This window comes from Urocitellus parryii, chromosome 4 (genome assembly GCF_045843805.1).
Source record: "Urocitellus parryii isolate mUroPar1 chromosome 4, mUroPar1.hap1, whole genome shotgun sequence".
Lineage (NCBI taxonomy): Eukaryota > Metazoa > Chordata > Mammalia > Rodentia > Sciuridae > Urocitellus > Urocitellus parryii.
In genome coordinates, this window is record NC_135534.1 from 46585103 (window position 1) to 46607742 (window position 22640).

Consider the following 22640-nt stretch of genomic DNA (forward strand, 5'->3'; position numbering starts at 1 on the left):
GCCAGGCACGAATCCATTTGGTAGAGGGAGACACAGGAGTGAACGAAAGTAACAGAAGTCCCTGCCCTTATGGAGGAGGACATAGTTAAAGGAGATAGTAAATAATTATATACTAAATTATACTAAATACTAAAGAATCTAAAAAGTAAGAGAAAGCAAGGAGGAGGACAGGAAGTGTGAGGTGGGACAGAAGTGCCAGTAAATCTTAATTCAAGTAGTCAAGAAGGCCCTAGTGAGAGGATGACATTTGAGCAAATAGATGAGTCTTTTCAAAGAGCATGTGGCTGTCTGAGGGAAGAACACGGCAGGCAGAAGCCACCATGAGTGCAAAGGCTGGGAAGAGGACAGATCTGACTGCATAGGAAGAACAGCAAGGAGGTCAAGGCAGCCAGGGTAGAGTGGAAGTCAGTGAGATAAGGGCATGGGCAGAGAGGGCCTAGGGGAACCACTGAGGACTTTAGCTTTTACTCAGTGTGAATGTGTATGTACATGACAGTGGTAGAATATGAGGCTTCCTGTCTACCCAGCCCTCACCTCTTTCCTGTCCTGTTCCCGTGGCTCCTTCTGTTCTTATTACTCCTATGAATATGACCAACATCCTTATGTCCAGAGTTCCCATCTCATTTCTCTCAAAGCAATCCCACCCTCAACTCTATGACTTCCCTCTGCCCCCACCTCACCGGCTTGCAGATGCACATCACAGGGGTCCAGTGGGGAGCCAGAGACCAGCGGAGAGCAGGCAGATAGTGTTTTCCAAGAATTGCCAAAGAGTTGTGGGGTGCTTTCAGGCACACCCACAGGGGACCTGTAGCCATATACAGCCATATTCACATACTTGCCCATATGGACTCAGGGGCACATACAGATTCATCCATTTGCTCCTATATACACACATAGCCATAGTCTAAGCATGAGCACACACTCAGAGGCACACATGTATTCACCTAAATGTGTCACAAGCCCATAAAAACCACTTGCATGCACCCCTAACTTACACATACACACACACATAGCACAAAAATATGTCAGACACACAAATAGCCCAGGCAATCTATACAGCCACATTCAAACATACAATGGAAGGGCACATGGGCACATGCACATAAATGCAACACATTAAGATTCAAAAGAATCTGAAAATGAGTTTAGGACCACATATTGCCTGCCTTCTACACCCACACAAGATCTTCATGTCAAAAAGAGAAATAAGAACATCATTAAGAGCACCAAACCTCACCAGGTTACGACTTTCTCTCCCTTTCCTTCCTGAAAATTCCTTGGCTCTGCCTTTGGCTCTCTAGGTAAGAAATAGTCAAGCAAGGAGCGTGAAGGAAGAAAGGGTGACAAGCATGCTTTCCTGACAACCAGACTCCAAGAGTCACCAAACTCTAGTGTAGGTGGCAGAGTAGAGAGAGGTCATAGTCTGCACTGATGCCTGGCACCCACCATGCCCACATTATTGCTTCAGGGCAGTGAAAGCACGCCTGTTATATAAAATAGTACTCCCACCCAGAAATTACATATGGGAGGGTGGCAAGCAACCCACATGCTAAACCAAGGTCTGCTCCCACCACCTGGCCAGCTTCCCTAACATCATCCCTACCAGGCAAGACAGAGAACAAAGCTACATTTTTAAATGTACATGCATTAAAAGCTCTCAGCTTTTTCTTGTTCTTGTTTTCTACAGAAAACCTGACTTCTCATTCTCAGTTAAAGAATGCCTCTCATGTTTCCTTCTGCATTGTCCAATGGCCAGGACCTTCAGCTCCAAGATCTCTCCTTTGTTCTCCTTTCTCAAAGTCCTATTCCTGTCCATTCCCAAGCTCCAAGAGTCTTTCTTTCAATTCTGTTAGGTAGTGCAAAACAGCTGAATTCGGGAAGATTCGTGGGGTACAAATTCAAAAGCCTTCAAAAGCATAAGGTAGGAAAGGCATATTGGTTATATGAGCCTCCTGGGAATGTTGGTGTCCTTGGCTTACTGGGGGGCTTGCACTCACCTAAATGAAGTTACAGTCAGTTAAAATCATGAGCCAAATCAAATCCAGTCTGAGGTTCCCCCAATTTTAAAACTTCCCTACAAAAACAGTATTTCTCAAGGTACGGTTCATAGATCTCAGGTACTAGAATCTCAGTGGTGCTTATCAAAAATGAGATTCTTGGGCCCCACCTTTTGTCACATTCATGAGAAGCGGGGCCCAGGAATCTGTATTTAAAGGAGCTCCCCCAAACGACTGTTCTGCACACAGAAGGCTGGGAACTAGTGCTTTAAAGAACCTACTTCAATTTAAATATAGAAGAATAGTTAAGGCTGCACATGAGGCACAGCGAGGGCCCACAGGAGACACTTCCAGGCAGTGTCCCGTGATACTTTCCCGCAAAGAACCCGTCTCCCCTTTGCCTTCCGGTTCCGGGGCAGGGGCACGTACAGGAAGTCATCTTGCGTGTTGCCATTGAAGGTGCCACAGAGGCCCACGGTGTCCTCGACCCATCTCTGGTCCACCTGCAGGTACAGCCGTAGCCCTTCCCGGTCGTAGAGCACTCGCACGCCCACGTTGGTCCTCACCCGCAGGAACACAGAGGACAGCTTGCGGATCTCAAAGGCATCTGGACATGGAACCGGAAAGGGGATATAGGAAGTCTGGCCATTGAGTCCCGCACCCACTGCCCACTCCTGTACCTGTGTCCAGTCCAGGCTGCAGACCCCCCCAGCCACAGGGTTGGTTTGGGGGTCCCCTGAAGAAAACCTGTTTAATGATGAAATGAGGACCATGGGATAACCAGGCAGCCTGAGCTGAAATTTTTATTTTAGCCTTCTGGTACTAACAGTTACAAATTTGCTCTCCTAAGGAACTGGTATGTTTCCTCCTTGAGCACAAGGAGAATTCTGTAACCACCAGTTCTCTCCAGAGTGGTCATCAGGAAGCCTACAATATAAATTACAGATTCAATTGTAGCAAATTAAAAATTTAGATTCAATTGTAACAGCTTTTACATCTTTCATGACTTGCGTATCTGTGGTTCTTTTACACCCAGTGAATCCCCACTCTTCATCTTGAATAGCTATTCTTTGACTGGCCAACCAGCCTCCCACCCTCCATTCCTCCCTCCCTTTCTTTTTTCCTTAAAAAAAAAAAAAAGTCTATTGTTCTATGTTTTAGCTAATAGTTTTGCCTCTTCCATTAAATGTGTTCCCTGTAAGCTCCCTGCAATCTGTGCATAAGTCCCTTGTGAATACTAAGTATAAGGATGGGAAAGAGCCCCATTCATAAGAAACCATCATACTTCTATGAAGAACACTGTCATGTTGAGGTGAGGACAAAGACACATTTTAGGAGCCAGCATTTCTGGAACAAAAGTATCCCCTAGCTGATCCCCATGGCACTAGAATGTGAGTTCACCCCTATCTGGCAATTCCTTTGGCTGGAGGAGTCTGGAAAAAGAGTCCTGAATAGTCAGTTCCCAAATAGCTCTTTTGACCATTCTAAGCCATACCATCTGTGTAGGGTGGGGTGATCTTGTACTGGTCAAAGAGAAGGACATCTCCTGCCTGGGTCAGTGTCACCTGCCTCCGAGGGTCCTGGTGCAGAATCACTGACACTGACTGGACACAGGCTCCATCCTGGTTCTGAAGAGAAAGAAGGGCCAATGGGTTGGTCTCTTTGCCCTGCTGGCCCAACAGGGCCTTACAGGGACAGAGATCCAGTCCAGTTTGAGGGGCAGGCTCCTCAGAGTAGAGACAACCCCAAAGAATATCTGGGATCATCTAACCAAATGCCTTCATCTGAGGAATGATCAAACAGATGCTTAAATTGGAAGAGTCAGTAGAATATCTAGGGTAATAAAAATTGTAGCTCTCAGGTTGCCTAAAAACATGAACAGAGATGATACATAGATAACCCAAACTCTAACCTTGGAAATACTGGCCCAGACCTGACCACAACCCCAAACTTTCAGCTTCATTCTTTTATGGGCATTTATATATAGCTTTTCCCATGTGTCACATCCTGCACTCCATTTCAGGCAGGAAAAAATGAGCTAATATTCTCTAGGCTTCAGTTTTCCATCTCCAAAATGGATAGTATACTTTGGGACCATTCACACCTCCCTTCCATAGGAAGACATCCATGCAATCATTCATTTCTTGAGTGCCTTCCATGTGCATGCTATACTTATACCAAGTTTTGTAGGAAAGTGACGAACAAGACAAATATATTCTCTGTCCTCAAGGAGATTATTTAATGTCTGTAGGACCCAGACATTAAATAAGTAATTACAAATTTGATTAGTACTGCAAGTAGAGTTAAAGTGTTAGAAAAGCTTAGGAAGGGACCAGATTTTGTCTGTGGAAATAGGAAAAACCATCCTAGGAAATGACAATAATAATGTAAAATAATCAAAACAGTAATAAACCTTAATTCTATAGTATCATTATGATATAATAACAGCTAACTTTAATATGGAGTTTCTATGTTCAGATGCTGATCTAATCTCTATATCTCACCTAATCCTCACAGCAATCAAATCAGGTTAGTATTACTAGCAACATCATTTTGCAGGTCAGAAAATTGAAACACAAAAATATGACATTTGAGCTGAGTTTTACAGGATGCATAGAAGCTAGTTGGACAAAGAGACAAGGAGAGGAAGGAAATATCCTGTATTGAGCCTACACAAAAGCCCAACACAGGAAGACTTGAGGCACCAGAACCCACTGGGCAAAGTGGTTCAAGATGAGGGTCAAGTGGTGGGCTGGGACAGCTTAGACAGAGCCTTGTAATATTTGGAAACTTTATTCTAAGTACTATAGAAAAAGTGTAATAGAGTAGCATAATCAAATGCAGTGGAATGAAGAAATGATCAGGGTTTAAAACTTTTCAGAAAAACATTGTACAAAAATCCACAACCATCCTCCCAAGTTCCTGCCCTGGAGGACCCAAAATACCTGAAACAACTCAAAATTATTGTATTTAAAACATCATCTTTTTCCAGTTCACTCATCCTCTGGACCCGTAAGTATATGTCAGTTGTATGAGAAGAAATCCTATACCCATTAGTCAAAGTCTCAGATTCAAATCCTAATGCTACTGAAAGCTTTAAAACCTTAAAGAAATCACTTAATGTCTCCAGTCTTCAAAAGCAAGTTACAACAATATTTGGTTGGTCCTCTCTTGTTGGCTTCAGATTTTTTTTTAAGTGTATGTAATTCTTGGAAGGCTGCACTTATTAAAACCAACAGAACTTTATAGCACAAAGAATGAAAACTAATACATATTTTTAAAAATCATGTAGGAGGTTGGAAGATCCAAGGATGGAAGCAGTGCCCAAAGAATTGAACTATACTACAAATATAAAATAACCTCACTGAAGGAGATGGGAGGAAAGACATTGACCTAAGAAACTTTGCAAATAAGTTGATAAGACTAAAGGCAAAATGCATTGTGCCTAATCACTGTAGTCTAGTTGATCAAGTAATTTTCCTTGGAGGTATGGGTTAATTATTCTGAAAATCAATCTCTCTCTCTCTCTCTCTCTCTCACACACACACACACACACACACACACATACACAGGAATTGAACAAATATGTAATGGATGGTGGATGGTAAAAGTCAGGTTTTCCACTGTTGAGGTGACTATTTCCAGATATGGAAGAGAAGGAGCTAGAATGATCCATGTGGTAATAGAGTAGAGTTGGAATATGAATATGAACTCACGTTTAGCTGACAGGGGGATGAGTAAGGGATCCCCAGCCCTCAGATGTTCTAAGACCAGAGCTCCATGAAGGGGAGGAACCCGGAGGTCTATTTGCCTTCCCTCTTTTGCTTCCCACAGGATGCAAAGGAGTGACCCTACCTTTGAGGACAAGCCATCTCCCAGGAACACAGTAGCCAAGGGCAAGCTGGGGCATTCTCTAGTAGGAAGAAGGGAGCAGTTGCTTGGGCCCAAAGAGGAAGAAAGCCTGGCCTCTACCTCATCCCCAGACCAGCCTTTGTCTCCAGGGATAGGGAGGAGCACATCCAGCTGACATCTGCTCTGAGAAGGGAGGCCCTTTAGGGTGGAGGCTGGAGCAAGGCCAACAGGGAGGCAGGATGGGACAGCTGCCCTGGCTCTAAGTATAAGTCCCTGCCCTATTTTGCAGAGAAGAGCTTGAGCAAAGCCCAGACTAGGACTCTCAGGGTTGGCTCAGCGCACTCAGCTGAGGGACAATGTAGTCACCACAAAAAGGTTAACCCACCTTCCCCAGACATTCAAGTTGGCCATTTTTTTCAGTTATGTTCATAGGCGGATGACATAACTTTAGGGTCACCTCCTCCAGAAAACCTTTCCTGTTCTACTTTACCCCCTGTCACTAATGCCAGGTAAAACAAAAATAATGAAAAGTTGTTCCATAGAGACCACCCTATGTTCTCATAGCTGCTGTAACATAGTGGGTTATGGGGCCCCTCATCTTCACACACCAAACTGTAAGGCCTAGGAGGACAGAGCCATATCTAACTCATCCCAGTCTCCAAAACCCAGCACTACCTCTGACACCAGTAGTGTTTGCTGTTCAGTGTGAATGAATGAATGAATGAATGAATGATGGAAATGTTGAAGATACAATTCACTGAAGCAGAGAAGATGAAGTGGAATTAGATACAATTTATAATTCCAAGGACCAGGAAAGGGAAATGACTCTCAGCCAATAGAGATGCTGGAGCCAAAACCCAGTCCCCTACCCTGGCTCTGCTCAGAGAAAAGAGGCAACAGACAGGGGGCCATGGAAAGACCTGGGGGCCTCCCCTAAATCCTACTCTCCCTAGGGTTAGTGGACAGGAGTAGCTAGAAGATTAAGCCTGGGCACCCTAGACTTACCAGGCCACATGGGGCGTTCTGCAATGTCACTGTGAAGGTGCCCGAGGAGCGGCTCTTGGCCAGGATATATTGACACGTGGCAGGGAAAGTGTACCTCCGGCCGTCAAAGGTGGTGAAGTGGATGTCACCAGTCACTGAGCACTCAGCTGAGGAAGAGAAAGGCCACTGCCCAAGGGAGCTACCCCAAAGGGATTGTCTCTGTCTTGCACGCCACAAGCTTGAAGACAGAACTCTATCTTCCAGAATCAGGCAGAGTAAGAAGCTTTCTACTTGAGAGTCCTGGTCAGGGACAGACCCAGACCTGCCCTCAGAAAGCTATCTTCAGACAGACACAGCTCTACCTGGGGAACTCCCTTTGAGGGGGACCTGGCCCTGAGCTTGGGGACCAGTCTCAGTCTCACAAACTCAGGAAGGCCCTTCTATATATAGGACTCCACATAACACCCTTCTGACAGAAGTGGAGCAATTCCCTGGTCAGGCAAAGCAGCTCTGAGGAAGCAAGGGGAACTGAGTGGTTCCCAGAAGGCCTGGCCCCTGGAACATCCCTGCCCCAAAATCTGTGATACTAGTAGAAGGGGGAAGAGTCCAAGGTGAGGGTCTAATGTACCTGGACAGACAGCAGTACTGCACACCCACTTGCCAGCAGTGCACGTGCTGAAACACAGAGACCAGGGAGCAAAGGTTACCTCTCCAGGATTGGGATAGTTGCTGGGAGACTGCAAGGGCCACAGATCTCCTGCTCCCAGTCCTCCATCTTCCCATCTCTAAAATGAGTGGTAGAGAATTACCTGCTATGGATTGGATCTAGTGAGATTCCCTAAGATTCAAAGAAGCTGAGTGAATGCCCCTGTGTCATCAGCACTGACAGACCTCAGATGGGCAGCCCTGACAGAAAGCCCCAGCCACCTCAGGCCCCTCCCTCTAGGCAGTGGATACAGACCAGGTATTACAATCTTCCTTCACCATAGAGCCAGGTGGGTACAGAGTCCCATGGAACTCACAGGGACACTCAGCTGGTGCCACGCAGCCCCCATCCTCGAAGATCAGCCCTAGGGCAACAACAAAGGCCTGCTTAAGTCACCTCTGCCATTGTTCATGAGCCATTTATAGTTTCCCAGGGCCTGCAATAAAGATCCCTTACACAGATGTGTTCACTTCTGAGCCCACTTTCAAACCATCTCCTCTAAATCCTAAGCTCAGACCAGACATGAATTTCTTCTGGGTAATAATCCCACTGCTCAGAGGACCACCCCCAACCTGCACACTAATTAGCTTCTCCTCACCACCTTTCAAAGGCCTATTATGCATCTGGAACCAGTGTAGGTACCACCTTCTCCAGATAGCCTTCCCTCACCTCCTCTCCCATGAATTCCTCTCTCTCTCTCTCTCTCCTTGTTTGAACCCCGAGCTGGTTTTTACCACATCATACCTTAGACTAGAGTCAGATATGTGTCTTATCCCTGAAACCAGATCCTGATCCCTAAAGTCAATGCCTATAGCTTTTTTTTTATCTCAACCCTCTGCCTAGCTAAGTGAATTGTACCCTACAAATGTGATGCAAATTTATACATCATAAAAAACAAAATAAAGTAACTGCATATGGATAGCTGTTTAAACAAATACATGTGTGAATGAATGAATGACTTATCCTCATCTACACACCGTAAAAAGCTCAGTCTCAATTAAGTTAAATATCCCAATAAAATCAGATGATTGTCTGAAGAGGCCACAGTTCCACCCACATCACTTATTAGTTGTTTGCTCCTTTCTTCTTTTACTCATTCATTCCACAAATAGGCCATCTCTGAACCACTGTTTCTGTGCTAGGTCAGAAAGTTGCTGCCACATCCCAATTCAACCTCTGCCAGCATACCATTGGGGCAGTAGCAGCCATCCACACAGGCAATCTCGCTGTCCACACAGGACGTCCGGGACTGGCAGGAGGCAGGGCAGCAGGCAATGCACTCATTGTAGGTAAAGGCCTTCTCTTTGCAGTGCACGGCTTGGGAGGAAGGGAGCAGTGGCCTGTTGTCTCTGCCAGGACCCACTCTCACTCCAGGGCCCAGGATGGGAGTGCAAAGCTTTTGCTTTTCCTGATTCTCTAGTCCCAAAAAGAGCACTGTGTGCCCAGGAAATTGGCAAGGGCCTGGGAGGCTTTCAGACCAGCCTCATCTCACAGGCCAGTCCTCTGTCCCTGACTCTGAACCTCAGTTTTCCCATCACATGCAGTTGGAACCTCAGGGCTAAAAGCTCTGATGACTATGGTTCTGAGCAGGACAGAGCATTTAGCGGAGGACTGAAGATGTCACCCAAAGCCCACATCAGAGCTTGTCTGAAGCCCTCCCTGCCTACCACCAGGCTGCACCTACTGCATTGCCAGAGCTGGGTCCTCCAACCCTGCAGGGGCCGCCCAGCCTGTGCACATGCCCGAGCATATTCAGCCAGTGCTCTGCACCAGGTGGCTTCGTCGCTTCCTGATCTGTGCAAGGAAATTGAAGGTCACATGGGAACAAGGTCTAACCTGCCATCAGTCGCAAAGCACCTTGTAGAGACTACCAGGGCTTCGGGGTACCCCTTCTCCCCCTCAGTTTGAAAGGGAGCTGAGGAGGCATCTAGGCATACAAATCCCTAGATTGAAGGCAGAAACTTGGATTCCAGTCCAGCATTGCCACTGACTTGCTGTGTGACCCTGAAGGGATCAGACCCCATCTTGGAGCCTCAGTTTAATGGGGGAAGCTCTGCCCCACCTAGGCAGATGAGAATTCCAGAGCTTTAAGAAGCATATCTGGGATTATCAGTGGCCCACATTCAGAGCCCTCACCCCAAATACTGGAAGGAGTTCCCCACAACCCAACACCACACAACTCCTGGTTCCCACTCACTGGCAGAGATCACTGGTACAGCTGGCTGCAAAGGGCAGAGGACTGACGTAGGCATGGCAGACATCAAAGGGGGGCCGTAGCAGCGCCTCACAACGCTCATACACACCCTGAATGAAGTAAGGGCCAGGAACTGGGGCTGGAAGGTGGAAGAGCTACACATAGCCCTCACTTTACCAGCCCCTAGTGAACCTTGACTTCATCTGAAGGGAGAAGAGGAGGAGGTGGAGTGTGGAGATGAGAAGGAATGGCAACAGTTGCCTGGGTCCCAGCGGCCAATGGCTTTCTAAGAACTTGACAGGAAACCCACTACAGCTTGGCACTGAGGTGGGGGGACTCTCCTTAGGGCCCAGACCTGCATGGCTCCTGGGGTCTGCTGTAGGCATGGTGGGCGAGGAAGGGAGGAGGTTGTGGGCCCTGGAGGGTGGTTGGGGAGCAGCTCCTGCCAGCTGTGCACAAACTCAGCTACATCATCTGTCATCTTTCCTGTAGGGAAGAAGTCACATAATCAGGGAGGGTAGAGGTAGGAGGAGCAGTGAGCTCTGAGGTGCCATGGAATAGGTAAGAAGTTTTGAAGAACCAGCCTCCTGAGCTGTGGTCTCAATCTGAACTTCCCAGCTGAGCCATTCTCATAGAAAAGCTATTCATCTATAATAGTCAAGAATGTTCAGCCAGGCGTAGTGGCACATGCCTGTAATCCCAGTGGCCAGGAAGGCTGAGGCAGGAGGATTTTGAGTTCAAAGCCAGCCTCAGCAAAAGCAAGGTGCTAAGCAACTCAGTAAGACCCTGTCTCTAAATAAAATACAAAATAGGGCTGGGGATGTGACTCAGTGGTTGAGTGCCCCTGAGTTCAATCCCCAGTTACCCCTGCCACCCCCCAAAATGTTCAAGACCCTGTAGTGGCTTCCTACTGCTCCAAACTCAGAGTAGCATATACCATGCAACCAACAGAGAAAAAGTTCTTGCACCTCACTGAGCCTGATTCCCCATGTGTAGAAAGGAGAAATAATTCCCCAGTGATATTATTACAAAGACTACTAGAGGTGATGCAGTCAATTTGGTTAGCACATTGTGAGTGCTCAAAAGGAGTCACTTTCCTTCCCAGCTGGAGCCACCATGACTTACTCTGAGACCTTCACTTTTACTTCCTACCCATCCCTCCATGGGTACCTTCAGGTCTAACTGGGCCCTTTCTCTTCCTGGCTTTTTCGAGGCCCCTGTTCCCCGGCTCCTTTCTCTGCCACCTGGACAGTGTTCATTAGATCTGCACATAACCTGAGTAGGAATTCTTATCATGACTATTTTATAAGTGAAGAAACTGAGGTCAGAGTATTGAGAACATGCCTAAGGCCACACATTTAGCAAGAGGTCCCTGGTCTCCCACTGGGTCCTTAACACTATGACCATGACCCAAGGTCCCCTCCAGGCCCTCCCAGCCAGACCCAGTCTCCATTCCCACCAAAGCCTTTCAGAAATCACATGCCCTGCACCTCACCATAGCTGGTCATCAGGTCATCCTGGGGGTCAGCATTGTTGTTTCCACACAGCCCCTGGGTCCAGCCCAGGAACTCTGGGCTCATCTTGATGTAGACAGCTGAGGCGCCATCCCAGGCCAGTGTGAAGGCTGACTGGTACCGCACAATGACATAGCCAGCAAGCCTCTGCAGACGCACATTCCCCATCACATGTGGCAGTGGGACCCTGAAGAGCATAGCACAGAGCTTCAGGGAGTCCACATATCTCTACGACCCTATCCTTTAACCAAAGGACCAGCCATCCCCTACTCCATGATCTGAAGCTCCCACAATATCTCTCCCCTGAATTCCCATGTGCCTGGAAGAGGCATTTTACTCTTCAGAGGGCTCTCTCTCTCTCTCTCTCTCTCTCTCTCTCTCTCTCTCTCTCTCTGTTCTGGTATTCAGGATTGAACCTGAGGGCATGCTACAATTGAATGACATTCCTTTAATTTCCTTTTTTAAATTTTTATACACAGTTGCACTAAGTTACTGAGACTGGCCTCAAACTTGAGATCTTCCTGCCTCAGCCTCTCCTCTCAAGCTGCCAAGATTGCAGGCATGCACCAACATACCTGGCAAAAGCATTTTCAATATTGCAATTTTCCTGGCAAGGATAAATCTTAGAGAGATTGAATTTGCCACCTCCTTTCTCCCAGACAGGAAAGCAGATATAAAGTGGACTTCTACTTTATTTATTTGTTTATTTATTTTAATGGGGAGCAAAAACATAGTGATAAGTCTAGAAGCCAAGAGAGGGAGAAAACTGAGAGACCAAAAAAAGACATAGAGCTTTAGCACTCCTGATCACTTTCCCAGTTTTACTGGTACAGGGACCCTAGCCAATCTAGAATTTGCCAATTTTCACTCCAGCTGGAAATCAGAAAAGAGAAACAAAAGTAGTGCCTAACCAGTGAAAAGATCTAAATGTCAGTCCAATATTTACAGCAGAAAGCTTAGGGTCTTAGTCTTATTCTCAGCCTCATAAAATTTGGGTACCCAGTTTCCAGATCTGAAGCAAGAGATACAGATGGGGCAAAAGTCAAAATAGGAAGAGCCCCTCTGGCAGCAATCTGAAGTGACATTGGACAGCAAGGGAAGTAAGAAAGAATTGAGACAGAACCACAGTCTGGGGCAATTTAGTATGAGAGCAGAGTCTTCACCCCTCAGGTGGTCCTGGGGCATCCCTGATGGCCTAGCAAGATAACCAACATTCAAAATGACCTTGCATCATCAGAAAAGTGTGAAAATGGGTGTAGTCTGCTCAGAGGAGGCAGAAACTGTGTGATTCATTTGGGGAGAGTTCCATCAAATTATAAAAGAAAAAAAATTAAGTATGTTTATAGTAGTAAACCCAAATCTCTAGAAAATTCTGCCATCTTGTGAAAATTTGCCGTCTGGAAACCCACCGAGTCTAGGGGTTGCAGAAAACCATGAAAGACTCAACTTCCTTCCAACCCTACTGAAACCCAGTTAATCCAACAGCAAGCTTCTGCCCTGATGGTGGAAAGTGTTCTTTGTCCCCTGAAAATAATTTCCTTTAGGCTTGAGAAGGGCAGATGGTCCCCTTCCCAGTGTAGGGATGGAGGATGGCTCAGAGTGGAAGAGTCATAGTTACCTCACGCCTCCATGGGTGACTTCCTTGGCCAGATGGATCTCTTGCTCACCCGCAAGGAAGAGGCTGACAGACCTTGAGCAGGTGTAGGGGGCGGAGCCACACTGTGGGTCGTTGTGCACCTGATCAGAGGGTTCAAAGACCAGTTCACAGGCTCCTGCTACAGTCCTGGCCCTGAGTGGCACTCCTTTGTTGAGCTTCTGCTAATGTGGTCTGATTGCCTACCCCTGTGGGCCAAGCACCTTTCCTCTATGACCTCTCCTAGTCCCCACAGCACCACAGGGAGGTTGGAGCTATGATTATCTGCATTTTAAAGGTGGAGTTATTAAGGTTGAACACACAGTTTGCAAATAGTAGAGACAGGATTCTAAACCAGGTCTGCATGGATTGGATTCCAGGGCCCACTTCAGACCATTGTACAGATCATCTCCCTGTTTGTGGACAGTTTTATTTATCTTCCATGTTGTCCCATCAGATTGAAGGCTGATTATGTATTCACACCATTCCACATGCATACAAAACACAGTCACACACACCCATATATATACTCACAGGACACTTTCAGTGCACACGCCATAAGCACACTGCACTCCCCTCCCCATACCCCTGGCACGCAGAGACAGCTCCCCTACACACAGAGGCACACACATCACTCTGATGCTGTTAGTCACACATACCTTTTCTCTGTTCCCTTCAGAATCCATAAACCCACTGGGTAGGGTAGGGTTCCCAGAGCTTAGGGAAAAGGTGTGACAGTGTCTTCCTGCCATGTGCAGAAACCCTTCCCAGGAACCAACCTTCCATTAGATGACTGTTAGATGTGGTTAAAAAGGCTCAAGCTCCTTCTACTAAAAAATGGGAACTATGAAAGCCACCCAAGTTCTAATTAACAGTTTACTAAGCATTTTTTACCAGAACCCAGAGTAAGACATACATATATATATAAGTAAAACAAAGTTTAAAATTAATATCCACATTAATGGTTAATGCATTCTTACATTTTCTTTCTCTTTTGTAAATGCTAGGTGTAACTCATTAAGTTGTTTCACAATCCATCAATGTGTGGCACCCCATTAATCTAAGTAATTGTAACATATCCATCATGAAATGACAGTCATGAAAAACTCTGATGCGTGATACCCCAAGGCAGAGAGGGGAAAATTGGTCACCACCCAGCCCATCCTGCACATGGCCTCCAGGGCAGCCTTTTGGTACACTATTTCTGAGGCAGAAGGATCATACCCAGCTGGCAGGGGGGTGACATTGAGTGCTAGGATCTCCCCAAACCCCCAACCCTTTAGCCCTAAAGACCAAGGTGCCCTCAGGCAGAGCAGGTTCCCAGGTAGATTTTTCTCCAGGCAGGTGTATTGGCCTGGAGGTGACTCCTCACTCAACATATGGGTGGCAAGGAAATCAACTCTGCAAAATAGTGCCTCTCACACGTATGTTCATATATTTGACAAGCTTTTACTGAACACTAATGCAGACACTGGAAAAACCAAACAAAAAACATGGCTCCTAGCTTAGGAAGTATTTGGTAGAGGATGAAACCCAGAAGCAGTCCTTGTAAGAGATGTGCAATGGCAAGGTCATGTTAACCCAGAGAGGGGCTCCTCTACCAGCTTGGAAAGGCAGCACATCTGGTTAGTCTCTTTAGAGTTAGTGACTAAATGGAGTCATCTGAGACCTCCAACATCTCTTCTGAGGCACCATGCACTTTATCTGAGGCCCTTAATACCCGGAATTTCCTTTGCCTAGAATGTCTTCTTATCCATCCCCACTCCCACTGCTCTCCCTTTTGCTAACTCTAATTCTTTCTTCGGATCCCAACTTAAATGTCCCGTCTGGTGCCCAGTTGTATGTGAAATGATTCACTTCATTTCATGTCTGTTTTTTCCAAGAACAAGAAAGTCCTTGTTCTCGGGGCCTTCCACCCACAAACCTTGTACCCAGAAAAGAGTCCAGAAGCACTCAAATATTTCAGTAAATGAATGAATAGCCAGGGGACAGCTGAGACTCAGTAGGCGAGCAAGAACTGTGGAGCCATGTCCCCTTCTAGGTGCAGACTCCCTGGGCTGCAGCTGGCTGTGATGGGAACAGGAGGGTGCCAGGTTCTCCAACACAAGCAGAGCCCAGGTTTCCCCACCCACCAGGGACTGGTAGAACTTTCTGGACAGACAGGGCAGGGGAGACCTCACCTGGATGGAGAAGCTCTGCCCCTCAGGTTCATGGCGCCCCACCAGCGTGTAGCTGCCCTTCCCAGAGAGGTAGTAGTAGAGGCCGTCAAATGTCTCCACATGGTGCTGCCCCCACGCCCGGCAAATACTATCCCTCTCAGGGCCAGCATTGTACACTGAGGCAGGGGAAAGAGAGCTTCTCTGCACAGCTGTGCTGGGCATCAGGCTAGAGGCTGGTGAGTTCCCCTCAGCCCAGCAGGCCTCAGCACCCACCGCCAGGGGTTAAGGGTACAGCCCAGACTCACCCATCTGGCAGCGTGGTCCACTGGCATTGAAGCGTCTACACTCACAGAAGGCTGGGTGCACACACTCGCCCCCATTAAAGCAGGAGAACAAATCTGCAAGGGAGACACTGAGTCACCTCCCAATGGAGCCAAGATGGGCAGAACCCAGTGATACACACTTTCTTGTGCTGGGCATCAGGTCCTCATCCCAGACAGTCCCAATATTTCTTAACTGGCCTGAATGGGGCCCTCGAGGGATACCTCAGACTGTAGCCTTGCCCACTCCCTAGCAGGCAGGCCAGGTGAGGTGGCAGAGGCTCTGCCTTTAGTATGCACCAAGAGGCCCCGAGGCTGTCAGGCCTTCAATTCCCGAAGCTGAAATCCTGGCGGGCAGGCAAGGGAGCAAAACTGAGAAAATGGAGCATGAGGAGTGAGCAGGGAGAGACTGCCTGGAAGATCCTCAGGTAGTATTCTTCCTCAGTGCTCCACAGGGCAGGGGCAGAGGCCAAGAAAAGGGGAGAGGCCCTTTTATGGGAAGCTTGTAGTAAGAAGGCCACAGGTGAAGAGGAAGCAGAGTAGAACAGTGCGGTGAAGGAAGCAGTCATGATGTTGGAGGATAGGCCACAGACACGGAACAGGTGATGGGGGCAGGCCCAGGCATGAGACAGGCGAGGGGAGGGACCATAGACACAGGACAGGTGAGAGGACATAGTGAAGAGCAGTGCCACTGGAAGTAGAAAGAAGGCACAGAAATAGAATGAAGGGGAGAGAAAACCAGTCACTGAAAAGAAGCCCAATTTCACTGGAGTCAGACGGTGTGAGGGGAGCCCCAGGGCCCTGGGATGCAACTCTCCTCAGGTAGGAAGAGAAAGCAGAGTGGCATTGGAGGCCAATGGGGAAGGTGTAGAGAGACCTGAGTCAGGAAAAGAGGTCACAGGAGGCCAGAGAGAAGACCCTTCCTGCCCTCTAAATTTCTCATGGGTCAGGAACCTGTCACAAACAGCCTGTAGACTACAGGGAGGGTGCCACTTACAAGATGGTGCACACTTGGCCCGATGGAGCCGCCTTTCCCAGGAAGACTTGGCCAAGGAGTTGAGGGCTTCAGCTTCCTTTTAGAGACAGGATAGGGAGGACAATGAAGGCCTGACCTCAGGGCCAGCTCCTAGGTGGGCTTCCTGGAGGTCACAGCTCTTCTGTTCATTATCTGTAAAGAGGAAGCTCCCCTGCTCCTTGGTGTAGTGCTAAAGCCATTTACCTCCCCTGGCCACCATTGAGAGGTACCAGAGAATTTTCAGGATATTCTAGACCCAGGACTGTTCTAGACCCTTTAAAGTGACATCTGGGGGAGCCTGGTGATGCCCAAAATCTGAACATACCCCCACTCTATGCCCTAGTCTCCCCTTCCTTCCCCCTCTACAGGAAGCCTTCTGCCCTCTACAGCCCCACACAGAAACCCTTGTCGGGAGAACAAACAGGGGGCGGAGGTGAGGAACATAAGAAGCACCACACCCCTCCCCATCCCACCTTCCCCTGGGGCTTTTCCAAGAGCAGAGAAAGCCAGACCTCAGGGATCCAACTATTGTTCTAGGAACTCAGCTCCAAGTTAGAACTCTCCCTAAGACCACAGATCTGAGGAGACAGCAAGGCAGGGCTCAGAATGCCTAGTCTCCAGACCACTCCCGGCACATGGTCTCTTCAGACATAAACCACCTGAAAGGACAGTCCTGAGCATCATGAGTGTCACTCGCCACACACTAGATGACCAGACACCTGACCTCTCAGAACTTCAGTCTGAGGGGTCTAATGTCACCTGGGACTAGGACCAACACAGTGGGCTCCCTCTTAGAGATTCAGCCTCCTCATCAGTACAAAGTACCCAGAACTATGTTCCAGGCACTGAGCTAGGTGCAGTGAAGAGACAGAGTCCCTGCATGGAGCTTACGTTCTTGTTCTCAGGACCAACCAGCCACAAACCTCACTGTGGGTTGATCTCTATGTCTTCCCCCCTCACTGGCATCTCTGCATGCCCGGGGCTGAACCCCTGGTCTCCAGCAAATGACTTGAAACATAGCAAATATTCAGAAGCCTTGGTCCCAGGAGCCCAGCCCCAGCTCTCTGCCCTTCCTTTCTTAGCAGCTGAAGTCTCTCTGCCTCACACGCTAACACTCATACCCTCCCTCTCCTTGTCCTTCTGAGTATCTGGGAGGTCACTGACCCATCTTTTGCCAGGTTTCTTACCATCCTTTGGTACCTTCTGGGTCTTCTCAGCAGTCCTGACCCAGAGACCAGATCAGCCTTAGGGGTCAGGCTTCCCACCTGTAGCAACCTACCCTAAAGACCCTTGGAGACCACAGGAAACAGGAAATGGTAAAGCCACCATCCTCCTTTGGCCCCTGAAGAGCTCTTAATTAAGCTCATTGTTTGTGTCTCCACACTTCACCCCCACCTTAGATGTGGCCTCTGAGACTCATATTGTGAGGATAAGACAACCCATGACCCAAAGCCATTTTTGGAGTAGTCTTTAAATTCTGTCCAAATGATTCATCTTCAGGATAACTCAGGGGTTCTTAATTAGTTTTATGCCAAAAGCCCCTTTAACAATCTAGTGAAGACTATGTAGACACCTTCTCAGAGTAATGTTTTCAAATATATCAAATAAAACCTAAGATTAAAAAGGAAATCAAATGTACTATAATATAATTATAAAATGTATTATTGAAGTGTGTGCTTTAGTAATATTTGTGCTTCTTTCTTAACAGATGCAATGACAAGATCTTATCACTGCCCAAATTTTGAAGTAGTAATGAGCATAAATGATATCTTGAGATATCAACAAGTGTAAGGCGATAGGAAAATATCTGTGATTCCTTCTGGTGACAGTCACCCTTGTGGTCTGAAGCCTATAGTAGTGATAACTGAAAGGCAAGCTAAACTTCAGTTGCATTGAGGTTTCTGAAAATAATAATGAACTTCTTTTTTCCTCTCTCTCTTATTCAAATTCATGAAGCTGCTGGCCTAAAACATCAGTTACCTGGAAAATGCCTGAACACTGAAGAAGCTGGACTGACTTAAAATCAAGGTCAGTTGGCTGTTGGTCTGGGATCATGTCTAATTCCTTGCAGATGAGGGCATTCCAGATAGGAGCCCTGGAAGTGTCCCTGGTACAGGGAGCTCAGACCCACACACCATTAGTCACCTTAGAGTAAGGCCATTCAAACTACTTATTGCTCTATTGAATAATGTGAGAAACCAGGTCACCTGGTTCAGATGTTTGTGCCTTTCCATAAGAAAAGGGGAGGGAGGCTGCCAGGAAACTAGGAAGGATGAAAGTCCATCGAGGAATGAGATGTCTGGGTAAGGATCATTTTCCCACTAAAATATGTGGATTCCTAGAAACCCATGAGCAGAGGGACAAGCCTGGCTCAATCAGGAGACTTGAGTTCATCTGTTCATTGTAGGATCACCTTTTCTACTCAAACTGTATCTGACTACAATTCTAAAACTTGGAGCCTGGAAGAGCAGGTAAAGGAGAAGTAAAACACCTAGCAAATCCACATTATAGAAAAAGTGTGCCCCACCCCAGCTCACCCCAGCCCACCTCAGCCCACCTTAGGCCTTTGTACCTATTTCCAAAAGGTGGATAGCTGGGTCTCATTGTTTTCTATTATAAATGATGCTCCCCAACATGCTGGCCCAACTGGTCACCCAGAGATGCTCATTTGGGTGGTGTACATAGCTGTGACTCAAGCCATTCTAGGGAATGACACCACAGGTGGGCTGAATGTATTAACATGTCTGTGGTTGTAGGAAAAAAAAGGAGACCAATGTACACTGGAATTCAAAAGAAAACCTGAATCCCTAATCCAGAGGCCAACAAAGTTTGGCAAAGGGAGAAAACAATCCCCACCACCTCTCCCACAAATGAGGAGGATCCAGGAGGATGGATCAAGGAAATGGTCATGACTCAAAGGACGGTAGCTCAGGGTTCTACGTCTCAATCAATCCTTCCCTGCAACCTCCAGCAGGTGGCCCTATTTTTGCTAGCTTCTCAGGCAGTATTCCTGGGCACTGTACAGCATATGGAGAGGGGCCTATGACAGGGTTGAGGGCCTTTGCAATGCAGACAGGGAAAAGAGAACTTCACTCTCCTAGAGCCTCACCTGCCTGCTTTCACCTATAGGAGGGCAGAGCTCAGCTGTGCCCACCCCTGCCAAAAAAATTCACAACTGGATTCAGGGGCCCAAGAGATTAGGAAAATGGGAATAAAAGTGTTTTATGGATTTTTACACTTCAGACACATACCAGGAATCTGTTCCCTTCTAATTCCCAAGACAGTCCTCCTGTATCTACAGAGTTCCCTGGCAGCCTCCCATCTAGACAGAAATACACCCGCTGCCCAATGAAGACCCTATTCCCAGGTCCTCTTACCTGGCTTCCCATCACTGTTGTGGCATTCCCTGCTGCAAGGGTCACCTCCTGGTAGCTGTGGCTAAATGAGAACCAAGCCTGGCATGGGTTAGGGGCTAGGATGACCATACCTCCCTTCACCCTCCAGGCACACCCCATTCTGCATGCTAACCCCTAGGGCCACCTGGACCAGGAATAGGGATGGGAGCAGTGGGTGGGGTGACTAGATCATGTGCCTACTTACCTGGGTCCCCCGGCTGGCTCAGGCGGCAGCTCTGCACTTGCCCGAGGTGTGGCTGCTGCAGCTGGAGAGGGAAGATTATGGGGGGCTTTGCATCCCTTTTTCTGGGTTTCCCACCACCATCTCCCCACCTACTAGGAAGCCCCTCTGGCATCACGTGGCATTCCCTTAGTGTCTCTCTCTCTCCCTCTCTCTCTCCCTCTCTCTCTCTGCAGCCTTCTCAAGTCCTTCTTCCAGCTCCCTGAGACCCTTCTAGGAAAGGGTCTCCCTCCTTCTTTCCACTTCTTGAACCCCAGTTCAAGTCTTCCACCCAGTCTCACTTGAAACCCTTTTTCCTCTGTGCCATAAACTTGCTTCTCTTGCGGAAAGCTTCCCCTCTTTCCGGATCCCCTGCCCTCCCTCCCTCAAATCAGACCTTCTCCTTCCACCCTCTCTCCAACCTGCACAACCTGCTTCCCTAAAAGTTCCCACAGCCCTAGCCTCCCCTGTCTACATCCCTCTCACCGACAGGCTGCACCTCCCGGGACTCCAGAGCAGGCTCACCCTGGAGCCTCCAGATGCAAGCCAGTAGCAGGCAGAGCATGGGCGTCGGGAATCCCATAGGGACGCAGGGGAACTCGAGAGCCTGAGCGCTGGTTCTGGCTCCGGCTCCGTGGGCTCCGAGATATCTCACACAGCAAGGCAGGTTACACCTCCACTCCACACTACTTGTTGACTAGCTCCTGTGTCCCTGCTCCCTCCCCGACCCTCCTCCCAAGATCTTGGCTCCTCCCAGATTTAGAGTGACTGGACAGCCAAGCTCATTACCATAAGTTAGGCGCCTGAAGATGGTCCAGACTTTCCCTTTCTTGGCCTGTGGCTACTACCCTCCCCAGGGAGCCTGGATTCGGCTCTTTCAGTCCCCTGAGGGAGCAGAGGCACCTGGGCAACCTCAGCTCCCTAACTTGAATCCTGGAAGCCGCTTCCACCAGATATCAGAGATGCTGAATGAATCCAATCCTAACTTCAACTTTTACAGAGGGTCACACTGAAGCCTGGAACATGCCACTTGGTGGTCAGTAGTCAGGAGCAGACTCTGGGCTCCCAAATCCCCACCCTACCCGAGTTGTGAGCACCTTTGGAGAATGACTATGAGTCCTTCCTCTGAATGCCAGCACTAGCTCAGGAAATGTTGACTGAGCTAGGTTGTTCTAGTGCCTCATGCTGCCATATCATTGCTCCCATCAAGGCCAGACTGACAAAGCAACTTTAGTATGGTGAACAAAGCACACTCTCTGTCCAAGATGAATTTTTAAGTGTTAGAAAGCTGAATCTGAAAGCCTTGGGAGGTTGTGCATTGTTCACATGGCTAACAGTTAAGAAACACCAACTAGATGCCAGTCCTTGTAGATAATTATGAGAAGGAGGAAGAGGACAAGGAAGAGGAGAGAGATTTGGTCAGAACGCCCCCAGGTAGGGGTATAATTTTGGGTGTGCACATTCATTCATTCATTTAACAAACTTTTTGAGCATCTATTTTGTGCCATGCCCTACACTAGTCATATTATGGTAAATAGAACCCTGAGGCTATCATCACACAGATTATCTGAAAACCTGGGCATAGAAGGGAAGGTGAAGAGGAGAAAGTCAAGGACGGGGCATTGAAAACCTGGGTAAGGAATGGGTGGAGGCAGGGAGGTCTCAGAGGAAGCTTGGGAAGAAACATGCATGGGAAAGAGAACCAGATCTCAATGCTGTCCTTGAAGCCAAGTGGGAAGCATTTAAAGAAGGAGAGAATCCATGGAGATTGTGGTCATGTTAAAAAAAAAAAAAAGATTGGGTGGTCAGTAGACTCTATCTTTTGGGTAAGTGCATTACCATTGACTGCCTGGATTCTATATAAGAAATAAATAGCCACATGACACATTTAGGAAATGCAGCAAATCAGTGTTGTAAGTTGGAGAGGAAGATGCTTTGTGACATTTTTCTGGATCGTTGAAAATCCATACATTTTAATCTCTCTTTAATCTCTGATTTACCTAGTTAATACAAAGGTGAAGACTTGGATAATATTGTAAGGCAATTCTTCCCCAGGAGAGATTTATAGATTAAACTGGGTAATAATTTAGCCCACATAAAAAGTGTCTGCTTGCAAAACTTCAGCTGGCGGAACAGCACTCTGAGAAGGGGCTCTCCCCCCACCCCCCAACCCGCCCCATGCTCAACGCCAGGGCCTTGAGCATGCTGGGCAAGCACTGTATCTCTAAGCTGTATTCCCATCCTGAGAGGTGCCTTTATATGTCCCTGAAGTTACAACCATTTGTCCATCTTCTTTCTCTTGCCCCTTATGTGCAAACTGGTCAGACACCCAGTCTGGGTTAGGTTCAGGCATAAACTCCACAGTTATCCCATCCACCCACTTCACCTGGGCTTATCACTCCTCTCCTGCCCCCCCCCTTCCTCTGTCCCAAGCCTCCTTCATTATTGTTTGTGCCCAGAATTTGACCCAGGCAGGGAACATTTTGACTGTATTGAGTCAAATGGGCCAGAGAGTGTGTGTTCTGGATAAAGGTCAGCCACAAATCAGATGTCACAGCCAGGCCCTTCCATGCTTCAGTGAAGGTGTGTGTTGATTTTGGTTTGGGATTTGTTGAGGGCTAGGGGAGCCCTTAAGGAAGAGAAGAGGGGAA

The 22640-nt window shown here is 47.8% G+C and overlaps 1 protein-coding gene across 1 annotated transcript in view; it reads right to left on the minus strand.

Annotated features, from left to right (window-relative positions):
- The window catches only part of Otog (otogelin), a 73246-nt gene extending 52674 nt beyond the window's left edge, over nucleotides 1-20572 (minus strand). The window contains exons 1-18 of the mRNA XM_026399023.2: nucleotides 20476-20572; nucleotides 19975-20035; nucleotides 19752-19812; nucleotides 16357-16432; nucleotides 15345-15437; nucleotides 15061-15215; nucleotides 12866-12984; nucleotides 11229-11434; nucleotides 10089-10219; nucleotides 9737-9843; nucleotides 9224-9333; nucleotides 8728-8856; nucleotides 7795-7903; nucleotides 7462-7508; nucleotides 6855-7000; nucleotides 3493-3625; nucleotides 2427-2604; nucleotides 681-805 (exon numbers count right to left, since the gene is read on the minus strand). Of these exons, the coding sequence (XP_026254808.2) occupies nucleotides 681-805; nucleotides 2427-2604; nucleotides 3493-3625; nucleotides 6855-7000; nucleotides 7462-7508; nucleotides 7795-7903; nucleotides 8728-8856; nucleotides 9224-9333; nucleotides 9737-9843; nucleotides 10089-10219; nucleotides 11229-11434; nucleotides 12866-12984; nucleotides 15061-15215; nucleotides 15345-15437; nucleotides 16357-16432; nucleotides 19752-19812; nucleotides 19975-20035; nucleotides 20476-20572 (2083 nt within the window). The remainder of the gene's footprint in view (nucleotides 1-680; nucleotides 806-2426; nucleotides 2605-3492; nucleotides 3626-6854; nucleotides 7001-7461; nucleotides 7509-7794; nucleotides 7904-8727; nucleotides 8857-9223; nucleotides 9334-9736; nucleotides 9844-10088; nucleotides 10220-11228; nucleotides 11435-12865; nucleotides 12985-15060; nucleotides 15216-15344; nucleotides 15438-16356; nucleotides 16433-19751; nucleotides 19813-19974; nucleotides 20036-20475) is intronic.
- Between the last annotated feature and the right edge of the window lie 2068 nt (nucleotides 20573-22640).